General features: G+C 36.6%; 1 protein-coding gene across 1 annotated transcript in view; it reads right to left on the reverse strand.

Moving 5' to 3' along the window:
* Window positions 1–4,277: 4,277 nt before the first annotated feature.
* MALRD1 (MAM and LDL receptor class A domain containing 1) overlaps window positions 4,278–12,685 on the reverse strand; it is a 282,805-nt gene continuing 274,397 nt past the window's right edge. Inside the window, 3 exon segments of the mRNA XM_075082688.1 lie at window positions 4,278–4,685; window positions 5,423–5,479; window positions 7,138–7,213. Of these exon segments, the coding sequence (XP_074938789.1) occupies window positions 4,569–4,685; window positions 5,423–5,479; window positions 7,138–7,213 (250 nt within the window). The 3' untranslated portion in view covers window positions 4,278–4,568.

The following is a 12,685-nucleotide window of genomic DNA, read 5'->3' on the forward strand; positions in this document are numbered from 1 at the left end:
AACTGATTGGTACCTTGGAAAATAAATGACTGTTTTTAAGCACTTAGCAGAGAAGAATCCTGTTGCGCGTCAGGTGCCTGACTTCTCACATGCTGTAATCTACATGGAGCAATACAGCCCTCGACATGTTTTTCTGCTTAGCTGTTTATGAACTTCCATTTTTGTTAACTTATATATGAATTCTCCCCACCTACTTCTCTTTCTCTTCCCCCACACAAACTGAAAATGAAAGGCAGAAGATGTCAGGTTTTGACAGATGCCTTACTGCATGTTATATGTACACATTAAGCTCTTTTGACTGATTTGTACAGAAAGAGGTCTGGAAAACATCTGTACATAAGAGAACATTTGTATGTATACTTGTAAGGAGGATTATCCAGTGAGAATCTCCGTATCCCATACATACATTAATGAAATTTGGAGTTAATGAAATAAGACAGTATGAATGGTATTAATATTATTAAATCTGGACATCTCTGTTGCAGACATCATGTCTAGACTGTCTTTACAATCAACAGAAAGAATTAGAAGCTGCTAAAATTCCATTTACTGCACTCTAGGATAGGCATCTACCTGAGGACAAGATTAACTGAAACCTTGCCAACTTGATGGCTACTGAGAGTGGGCATTTTTTAGGTGGCTCTGGTGTTCATATATGGCAGCAAGACCAATTAAGATACAGCAGATCAGAACAAAGCTCTAACTAATCCAAGAGCATACCCCCAGCTGTGTCAGGTACGGAAGCAGGTCATGAAAAAAGCCTGAGGCCTCAGCCACAGCTGAGCAAATAAGAAACTATAAGGAGGACAATTTTGTCAAGGAGGAACTGGGTGCTACCAACACCATGGAATCACAGAATTACAAGAACATTTATGTTGAAAATGACTTCTGTATTATATCTAACCCATTCTCCAGCTCAAAGCCAGAATAACTTCAAAATTGGATCATGTGGTTGATCAATTTTATCGTCTTCGTGCTGATCAGGCTGGCGGTGGTGAAACAGGGCAAGGATGAGAGAAAGTCACCATCAGCAAGAACATGGACTACATCCATGGAGATCTCAATTGTAAAGGCCAGCAGATGTGGGAATATATGGAGAAAAGGGGCAGCAGTACAAAGCACTGGTACAGGTTCAAAGGCACAACCAATGACCCCAAAGAGAAGCTCTGAGGAAGGCCTGAGCCCTGCAGTATTGGCAATGAGAAGGGTGCACAGCCATATGTTATACATAAAGATTTATAAACAGTAGATAACTTCCTTCTCCCCTTCCCAATCTCTTCTAAAATCTCAGAGTAGTGGCCAGTGGCAGATGTTGAAACAAGTATTGGAACAAGCTACAAATGCAACGACCCCTTCTAAGATAAGTATCTGGCTATCTTTGTGTGAAACACGGTTGGTGATGTGTGTTGTAACTATGTTTTATTTTGAAAAACAGATTCGCGAAAAGCAAGGGACTTGCTTGCTTGCGTTCTTTATGATTGTGAGATTCTGGGAGCTGAACAACTATGAAAAGAACTTATTGACCACGCTGCAGGTGGTATTAGGTTTTGTTAAAAGTTTTGTCTTGTAATTTATTTCTGCTGTTACCTTGGATCGTTAATGTACAAACATGTTTAAACTAGACTAAGTACAGTATTCATCATCTGTATAGAGTATCCATCTTCTAAATTATTCCCAGAAAACAGGCCGCTTAGAAATACTTTATTTTTACTGCTTAGAATTTATGACAATAACAGCATCAGCTTACAGAGGGTATTTAGTCAAGGGCTATTATTAATTGGGAGAAGTAAAGACCTATGTAGAAAGTTTTAACAACATTTTTTCCTGGCATATTCTTTAGATTTTGAAATAGAAATTGTGGCAAGAATGACCGAAAATACAAATTCTACTTCTCTCGTTCAAAATACCAAAAAGTTTTTAAGAAATGAAATAAAAAGTATAAGTTTTATTTTAAACCTTTCAGTCTGAGGTTGTTATTAGGCAGCTGTTAGGCAAGAGAAAATAACCATACAATGAATATAAGTAAATCTTTAGTTCTTGGTGAAATAAGATGAATAAAAAATGATTGGCATTTAGGAAGATGAAAAAATCTGAAATATAACACTTTCTTTAAAAATATTCTGTCAGTTATAAAAATGGAAAATCATTTCATGAAAGGCCTACCTTGTTTCAGAGATAATCCAGAAGAGTCCCAGTATCTCAGAAAACAGCTACTGATGAGAAATGTGATATTCTTTGAGTTCTTTTACAACAATTATTTATAATCATATGCTTCTATTTAGGATGTTAAAATATGAGTACCATTAAGAGTAAAATAAATATGTTTTGCTTCATAAGCAAGAATGTGATAAAATTCTACCATTACTAATTTTATCCTTTTTGTTATTGCAGTTTTTTACAAATATACATAGTGTGACACAGTTCTTAGAGATTTAATGACTATAGCATAACCAGCATTTTAGTATTTAATGAAATTCCAAAAGCAGTGCCAGTCTATTGCAGAATAAATGAGAATTTGACTACATGGGCTCGACGTTGTAGGAATGTTCAATGCCTGTTTATAATGCGGAGATCAATCGCACACAGATTTATCAAAATACCAGAGTTCAGAAGCTGGAGGCAGTTGGCACTTTGATGGATCAAGTGTATTCTCTGTGTCTCAACTTAACGAGTACAAGTATAGTAGGCAAATTCTATGTTTCTGTCTTACTAATCTTGTTTCAGAAAGAAAAAAGCATGTGCGGTCTTCTTGTCGCAGTTCCCTATTTAAAACCCCCATGAATAACATTTGGTAACTTCCAACTAGACTCGGCATTAAGGCAGGTGTGTGTACAAAAGATGGGAAGCTCTGACTGGCTTCGTTGAAGTAGCAGCAGGGCAGGAGACAGCCATGCAAATTCAGGGCACAGAGGAGGAGAAGTTGCAGTGTGAGTTTGTGTGCTGCCAACTGGCCAACCAGCCAAACGTGCAGCAGCTGATCAGCACATATGTAGCTCTGGGACAGACAGCGATCAATGCTTCCTTTTCGGCTTGTAGTTAGAGCACATGAGGGAAACAAGCTCAAGAAACAAAGTTTTTGGGTGGGCTATGGAGCTTCGGGAAGAACTGAGGGTACTACAGGGGATTACAGAATAGAAGGGAAAGGGAAATAGGAGGTTTTACAATGCAGCAGAGAGGCACTTATGAGCATGTTGCCTGAAAGGTATGGAGAGAATGCTGGACAAACATCTATGGGAATCATGCCTTGTTACTTCTGCTACCCATGAAACAACATCCCAGTCAGATAAGAAAACCTAAGTCAAAAAGTAGTTCTGTGGCCCCAGGTAGAGAGCTGTGGACAACTGTTATGCTATTAAGAAAAAGTGAAAGAAAACCAAACCAAAATGGAAACCAAGCAGTCCCGTGCATGATGGGGTGAAGCTAGGCTTCAGAGTATTTTTCTGTCTGGAGTCTTGAAAGTCTAATGTCAAGCATTTCAGCTTTCTTTGAATGAAGGTATTAACAGAGATACTGTCTACTATCCAGACGTCTGTTTTTATGAAATATGAAGGAGTTTAGTATCTTTGAGACTTGCCAATGGGTTTAAAATTAAGTAGGCTGTAGAAATACAACAAGGGAGGAAAACACAAGCACAGCAGGAACACTTAAGCCTTCAAGCTAAAAATGTCCACCATATAATTCAAGTGGGCATTATGGAAGATGATATATTGTCAGGTTATTTAAAGTGTGAACACTATTATATGCCTGGAATCACAGAGGATGACACTCAAAATCAGGAAGCAATCCAGAATTACCCACCCATGTCTTTCTGAAGTAGGCATGGGACGACATAAGTTTCAGCTGTGTGGGAGGCCATCCTATTCAGCAGAAATACAGTTTCCTGAACATGCTAGTTTCCACCCTCTGTTAACCACTAAGCTAAATATATCAGTAGCGCTGTGGTAAGCACTGTAGAGCTGACCAGAAGTGAATTTGGTCAGATATGGCTATCAAGGTTAATAACAGACATTTTTAAAAAATAATTGTACATACGGGTATGTCACACTGATGAATCACATGCTGAGCTGATATGCAAATCCATGATTCATGACCATTTTTGATTTAGCTCAATATGTTTCTAATTATACAAAGACTTTCCTTTTGCTTCTGCCCCTTGGAACACTAAAATAGCCATTTAAATTCCCTTTCTAATGCAAAATTCCAGAAATATTTAAGTCATCATTTCTCAAATAATAGACATAAAATTATGAATCCCAAACCTCAAGAATCTGGATTTGATTAAAGATTTTATTAACATACTGGAATTTGAACTGTACAAATGTAAAATGAATTCATAGTTATAGTCACCAATCTCATTCTGTACCAACAAAGATAACAGAAGGCTATGTGTATAAATATATTTTACTGATGTATGGATACCATTTTTAACCTAAAGTTACTTTCTGAACATAATTATTTTAATAGAGTTATTCTATGAAGAGTTACTCATTCATATTGCAAATGCTACAGTATCATGACATACTTTCAGATTTTAGAACAAATCTTCAGGCAAAGAGTTACAAGAAATATTAATCCTGTTTTATGTCTGTTTTCAAGAAACTGCATAATTTCTCCATGTCTTCTGATGCTTCACCATAAAGAGGATTTGGAAAAGAAGTAGCATTCACATTTTCATTAAATGGATACTAAAAGAAAAAACACAGAATGAAATTTAAAAAACAAGTTATTAAATTAATTTGTTAGAACCAACATATGAATGGCTGCAGATTCATTACAGAAGTAACATGTGATGTTAACTTCACAGAAAACTATAAAATCTCTAAACTTTTTAGACCAGATTTGCAGCTGATAACAATTATAGCATAGCTCCACCAAAACCATTATCCACCACATACACCTGATCAAGTCATTTAACCTTCTTCTGCATCTGTTCCCACCTTTGTTTTACTTGTCTCCAGAGCAATTTCTCTAACACACATATAGTATTATTTTGGGAGAACCTGTGTACAATACTGTAATTGCAGTGGGTCGCTAATTTTGGTACGTGGTATTATAATTTAAATGACTGGTTCTAATTTTCTTGAATGAGGAATGTATGCAAAAAGAGAGCATACGAACATTTCAGGTAAGGAATTCTGTAGTTCTAAGCATTTTCTTCAGCATCTGCCTTACTGGAAAGTGTTGAATTACTGTATAGTGTAACAAGTAGCTACAGTAAGCATCATTAATGAAATTGCTATTAAGAGGTCCTTGCAGCCAATTCAACCCTGGTCATCTTTCTCATATTTCCAGAGGTGCTAACATTATGAGTAGTAATATATCGTTGACTTTAAGTGACTTTTTTCCCTTTCTTCTGTAAATTAATTTTATTTAATAGCCAAACATGTTTCCTGCATTAGAAGAGAAATATGTTATTACATACCTCATGCCATGGAGAAACACTGATTTGAACAGCAGGTGAGGTGGCGTACCCAGCAGACTATAAAAAGAAAAAAAACCTCTTCAGAATATTTTTAGTGAGCTGCAAATAATATTCTGAAAATATCTTTCCATGTGGCTGTCCAAGTAACGCACTCTATGGATCAAAAACTCTGAGGCAATATTATAGGCAAGTGTGTGGCAATGCTAGGCCTGCATGGTTTCGGTGTTCAGAAAGGTCTGGGGAGAATTGTTCTTTCTTTGTGAAACACAGATGCTGTGAGTGCATAACTTGTGGGTATTCAGCTGGAGGTAAGAGCTGTTGCTTGTGTTTTATCATATCTTTTGACTGGTGATACACCATTCAGATTTAAGGCTCATCAGACTTAGAAAAAACTCATAACTCTTGTTTTCCCTTTTAAAGGAAGAATTAGTGAAAACACATGTTTTCCCAGTCTTAAACAAAATAGAGGAAAACTTAGTACAGCACCGGACTTCAATCACAGTGCCTGGGGCTGTCTTCTGTGAAAATGTCTCTCCTGACACTGTGCTTCTGTTTTTCAACTTGCTATTAAATGAAGCCTGTCAGGAATCTATTTTAACTAAAATAAAAATGTCCTGATAAATTGGACATGATTGTGATGGGAATGTTTCCAACTTGGAGCTCTTGCAAACCCCAACCTGTAAGTGAATTAATTTGGTCTAATATCTCTAAAATCAGGTGTAAGGAACCTTTTATAGAAAGTAAATGACATGTCATAGTTAATCCTGTTCAAAGTTGCAGTGGAATCTTATATTACTGACTGTGGAAACGACAAGGAAGTTTTATTTTCTATTTCAAATCAAGACTAGTTCTCTCAATGCTAATAAGGGTAATATCAAAATGAGGGCAGGAAGGATGTTTTAAACATTTTTTTTCTCCTTTTACCTCCAAGGTGCTTTTTCTATATTATTTCCAATGATAAATCAAATAGCAGAGATAGCTGCATTTTAAGTCATTCATATTTCTCCTGTTATAGGTAAAACATAAATTTTAGCTACCACTGTCATTTGATAATTAAATCTTGCCTTGAAATCTTTTGTTGCAATATGTTAACTTTTAGATACATATTTTATTCACAAACTTCTTTGTTATTCTAGCAGTCTCTAAATTATGATGGACAAATGGTATTAGAGAAATGTGTGACCAAGTGTTTGTTCAGTGTCAAGGTGAATTTTACAGGGATGGGAATAGTAATGTACATTCAAGGTACTGGGAAGAGTTATAAACTATTTTATTAAAGTTAAGTGAGTGTGCAAAGGCAACTTGGGTGCTGAATCATGCATTTTGCATTTGTGGTGTTGTTGGTTTTTGTTGTTGGATGTTTGCTTTGTATTTTTTTTCCAGAAGCAAAAAGTAGACAAGTCTCACTGAGGTTTTTCTTCTGTATGTCTGGTTAAATGTTACATCCAAAATGAAATTTTTCTCAGATTTAGCAGCCCACAGTCAGTATTAGTTATAAATACCAAGATGTTCTTAAAACTGAATTGATTTCAAACCTGCCTGTCTTTTGAAAATGCATTGGAACTGATCTGAGTGATATAGCAATTTTTAATCCTTACTTCTTTTATTAAAAAGCATTCAGTGAGGGATAACACTGTTCATTTTAATGGAAAACTTATTTGAGGACTACAGCCTCACATTTTTCTGAATGCATAGAAGCACCTAATGCTACTTACCTTTACTTTCCCAGATGAAGTAAGGTCTTTGTACAGTGGGTTGGCAAATGAAACCTTAGTGGTTTCCTCCAGTTTCCTTGAAGAGTCAAGCAAACAACAAAAACGCCCACAATATCACACAGGTTGTCAAAGAACCAAACAGTTTCCGGTTGAAAAGACTTGAGTCAAAAAATATAGATGGCTAAATATATTTCCAACTAAGCTCTACTGAAATGAATGAAATTACATGTTCTGTGTAAGGTGTGTGTAGGTTAAAATAATAATTTTTCATTTGTTGCTGCTAAAAATATATATGCTTTTGGACATGTGTATAGCTATTAGGTATTCATAAAATGCAGGTACAGTGCTATACGTTAAACAAAACATGATATTAGCTAAAAAGTTGCATTGCTATAATGTGTTTGCATGTCACGAGATCATGTTTTTTCTGTGTTTTATTAGGCTCAAAGCTCAAGACACTTTAGTTATTTAAATATTATAAGAACTCTTTTTTCCAATTAATTAAGAAAGCACTTGCATTTTAGGTCAAAGCCAAAATCATCAGAATTAGTTTTAAAGATATAGAAGCTCCCCATGTCTTCTGCTACAAAGTCAGAAATATTTAAGGAATTGCTGAAGTTATTGGAATGCAAAGGTTTCATGAATGAACACAACGCCTTAAGTAATTTATAATAGATGAATAGGACAATTGTACTAATTATGGGTCTCATGTCCATTACCTCAGCTAGAAATCTAAAGATATACTTTCCTGACAGATATTCCTTTTTTTTGGAAACACTTATGACCTGTGCAATTAATCCCATTAATTCTTCAAAAGCAAAGGAAATTTGGAGATGGAACTTTTTGCTACACCTAAATTTTTTTCTATATAGGTGACTGGTTGCTAATACTCCACAATGCTTGAAATCACCAAAACTGTTCCAAACTCATATAAAAAGCAACAGCTGCATTAGTTAAAATTACTCAAGAATGAAGCACAAGCACACTTCCTTTTCTTAATCTTTGCTTTTGAAGACATGCATTTAGTTGTTTTTTTTTATCACTAATGCTTTTATGAATAAGAGTCTATACATGCCGTTGTGAATACAGAAAGCTGTGTTTGTACAGTATTCTAAAATATAAATGTCCTTAAAGCTAATATTCAATCTCAATGATTGAGAGATGTATTTTCTTGTATTTAAAAGTGTTTCTATTCCAAAGCTGCTACTACAGATGGTTTAAAGAGTGTCTCCCTAGGAACTGACAGACAGCTCTGTGTTACTGTGCCATGCAGGGCTGAGGGGACAAGAGCAGTCATGGAGACACAGCCGATGGAGGTGTTGGGAAGGGAAGGTGGTATTCCTCAGTGAGAGCCACAGGGGAGTCGCAACATTTCTTTTGCAAAGAACAAAAATCAGAATGGATGCTTAAGATGAAAGCACAGAAATATATCACTGTATGAGTTAAATCAGTGCAAGAATCTAAGTTTGGGTTTTAAACTAAACCAGACATATCTCCTTAAAATCTTTCACAACAAGACTGCCTTCTAATGCCAGTCTCATAATTCCATTTGATTACCTGACACAGCTCTGTGGGGAGCTGAATATTTGAACCCGTTGATTTGTTCATTTTATCTTAATCTTATATTTAAGAAATCATTATATTCTGATGTTTTTAGTTAGTTTAGTGAAGCTATGTTAGGTTATTTATATTCCTCCTAAGTGTATATTTGCATACTAATCTTCCTGAAAAAACTCCACAAAATATACATAGAATTGATTTTTTACTCTAAAATCACCCCATGGCTCACAAAACCTGAGGCCAGAAGCAAACTCAGATAAGAAGTTTTTAAGTAACTTGGCTCTGCTTCTAAACTAGTGCCCAAAGGGCCAGATTTGCATGCCTTAATTTTGGTGTCTCATTTAGACATCACAAACCAACTGTATGGCCTAACAGCATGATACAGAATTTAGTGCATCGATTCTGCTTACAGTCAGTGGAGAGACTTCCAAAGGGCAACGCAAGCCAGACAATACACAGCGGGAATCACCTTTAAAGTGCCAATAGGAAATTATAAGGATATGGATGGGTCTGATTCTCTTTCATCCAGCACTCCCCCATTGAACTTAAGCAATTTGTGCAAGACATATATTGCTTACTTGGGCAAGAACACACTGACTACTTAGGTCTGTCCTGAGGGCAGGAAGGACTCTGAACACAGATCTCCAGCTTCCTCTGCAAGGAGAATAACTAACCAGCAGGATACTGAGCCAAGCTGTGGGCACCAAAGAGAGCGCTGGCTGAGTTCTTCAACAGCATGTCTGTGGTTGCTGTGTTTAGTGCTGAAATTGATCCTGTCTATGTGTGTGAGGTTTTCTCAAGCATGAAAACTGAGTCTTGCTCAGGTTGTCCAGCAGATTTCACTCCACTTTAGGTCTGAATCATGAGAGAGTGTATGTAGTTGAGCACCTAATCTTAGGGATCATGGGAATTTTATGGCCCAAAATATGGGCAGTGGTTGAATTTATGCACCCCAGATTTAGGTGAATGGAGAATAAGCTTTCTTAAGTTCTCTTCTGTTCTTATGATCCTTTTTGTCAAAGCAGGGCTTTGGAAGCCACTTTGAATATATTACCTTACATGTAACATATGTTAACACATATATGCACATAGGTGGATATATATGAATGTATCTATACAGACATAATCATAGAATCATAGAATGTCCTCAGTTGGAAGGGGACCCACAAGGATCATAGAGTCCAACTCCTGTATGGTTACACCCTGTTTGTGAAAGTAGCAAACAGTTTTTTCTAAGGGATACCAATAATTATCCTTAAAAATTTCTGAAATATTTTTGAATGACTTAAAACACCTCAAAGAATGTACAAGTGAAAATTTAATCATATGTTTACACAAGTGCTATAATCCACCAGTTGGATGAGGTGGTAGTTGCCTGAAGAAGTCTGTGCTTGGGAACTGAGATGACATATTCAGATTACTTTACATGTTGCGCATACATCCCTAGAAGTAAAGGCAACACATCAGATCTTTAGTTAATAAGAAATATGGAGATTTCTTTATTAGAGCCAAGCAATGGTATGCCCGCTCCGGTACTCTGTCACCAATATAGATGCTGCTGAGGAAAGCACAAAAGTGCAGTATTAGTCAGAGGAGTGAGTGCTGCCATCTGGTCATCAGTTTACACACTAATTTTAAACTGTTTGATTGGGCAGTTTAACTAAATGTATCGCAGTGTCTTGAGTTAAGCTGATTCTTGCAGTGCTTGCAGTTACTTAAGTGAAACATTGCCCTGACAGAAAGTGATAGCTTATTGCTACAGCAGAGAGCAATATGCCCATCGCAAGGTCTCATCATGGGAAGAAAGTTATGTATGTGTTACCACTATACAGTAAGGGCAAGGGTAACTCTTTACTCACAAAAACTATGGTCCAGAATAATTAATCAATGTGAAATGTTTATAAATCTCATTTATGAAGAAAACCTATAAATGGTAAGTTCAGAACACAATACCAAGCAAGGAATAGTTAGGGGTAAAAATGCCAAGCATAGGATGGTTTAGAAAAAAAGCCATAAAGACTCAAACATGTGGGTAAGGCAGCTCAGAGAGAACTGGGTTTTCTAACATAACCAGAAATACCACAGTAGGAAAGGAGAGGATTAATCATCGTGGGATGAGGTCACATGGGTCATAGCTTTGCTAAGCTCATCTACATTCTTTAGTAGCAAAAACTACTGCCTTGTCATAGGTTTGTCCACTGCAGCTTCACAGAGATGGGAGAAATACCTGCCAGTGTATAAAGGGACTGCTGAGTAACATCATGCTTTTTAATGGAATACTGAAGTATCTAGTTTTAATTGTTTGGATGCAAAAATGCAGAATTTTGTACTTTTCAATGAAAAATCAAATTTTTCTTTTAGACAGTACACAAAGTGGTAGGAAATACAGTACTAGAAGAATGTTTATCATCAGGTCCATAACAACAATGACTAAATCCTAGTGGGCCAAAGATTCAATTACAATTAAGATACTAATTAAATTAATCCCTTAAAAGAACTCTTTATAGGTGTTTTTAAGCTTCTGTTCTAAACTATAACTCAAGACCTCAATTTCCAAAGCATTTATAAAACCTTATAAACTAAATTTAGGTTTGTAGAAGTAGGCTATATTTTGCACATCCCACAGAAGAAACGGGAGGTGTGATGTAAGGAGGGCAGACTTTCCAAAAGCTGCATTTAGAATCATCTACAAGTCACTTGGATGCTTGATTAGGCTGTTAATATGCTGTCTGGGTTTCCTAGGTCCGCACATTGTACCTTTTGAGCCATTTTAGGAAACTATTTTTTTTTAGAAAATCAGTCCTTTGATCTTTCATCTTGGTGATCCTGAAGGCTATAGATGAAGAGATTTGTTCTGTTCTTTCAGCATGTCACCTCTTGTTTCCTTGCAAACTTTCCTATGTGTGGTGGTTTTGAGATGTACATTTCAGAAAAACTGAAGACCTCTGATTATAACACTGGCTTTCATCCTTCAGAAAAAAATATTCTACAGAAGAAGGAATGGATTTGGATAGCAGCATTAGACTAATAAAATTACTCCCAAACAACAGTTATAGCTGTTGCTTCCTAGTTTAGTTTTTCTTTTTGTCATAAAACCACACCTTTTTCTCTGATTCTAGAAGAACAGTGTCTGTCTCCATTTGAGTTCACAAGCTGAAAATTGTTGACTAAATGCCATTCTGTTGTCATTCTGTTTATCACTTTGGGATATAAGAACAGAGGCAAAGCCAGCAATGAACTCGGGCAGTCCTTCAGATCCACTTGGAGAGCCTCCCTTGGAATATGCTATCCGCTCCTCCGCACAGGGCCTCCAGAAGGGTATGGTCTAATTGGAGAAAGTCCTGGAGACAGCAACTGGGAATCATCATAATCACAAGAAAATCTTAACCATGAAGAAAGCCTGAAAGCACTGAGCTTGTTTAGCCTAAAGAAAACAGCCTGCAAGGAGGCATGACAACTGCCTTCAAGTACGTAGAAAGCTTTTTGCAAAGAGGAAGGGAATGATTTGTTCTTGTCCATGGTGAATAGGAATGAGCTTAAATTGTAAACAGACATATCAGCAGTTGGAAAAAAACCTAACAGTAAACTTTCTACCTAAGGTATCAAGATTGCCTGAGGATGCCATCAAATTCACGTTGCTAGAGGTCTTGAAGTGCAAACCCAGAAATGATACGATTCAGCCTGTCCTGTGGCAGGATGAAAAATGGCCTCTGTAGGTCCTGTTTTCCTATGATTTTCTATCATTTAAAAATTTTTTCTCAGAGCACCTCAGTAATTCACTCTGTTGCCTGTGTGGCAAGATACATTATTGATACACTTTGGAAAATTTTATGTTCTGCGTTCATTATGACTGACAGGACTGATAATGGCTGAGGTACATTAGCATTGCAGCTGATGGCACAGATCAAGAATAGGAAAGAAACAAGCTGAAAGGATCCAGGGACATTGAATGCTTTGGAGGCAACAGCAAAGAAACATAGCTTAGCTG

The sequence above is a fragment of the Phalacrocorax aristotelis genome, chromosome 2 (assembly GCF_949628215.1).
Source record: "Phalacrocorax aristotelis chromosome 2, bGulAri2.1, whole genome shotgun sequence".
Lineage (NCBI taxonomy): Eukaryota > Metazoa > Chordata > Aves > Suliformes > Phalacrocoracidae > Phalacrocorax > Phalacrocorax aristotelis.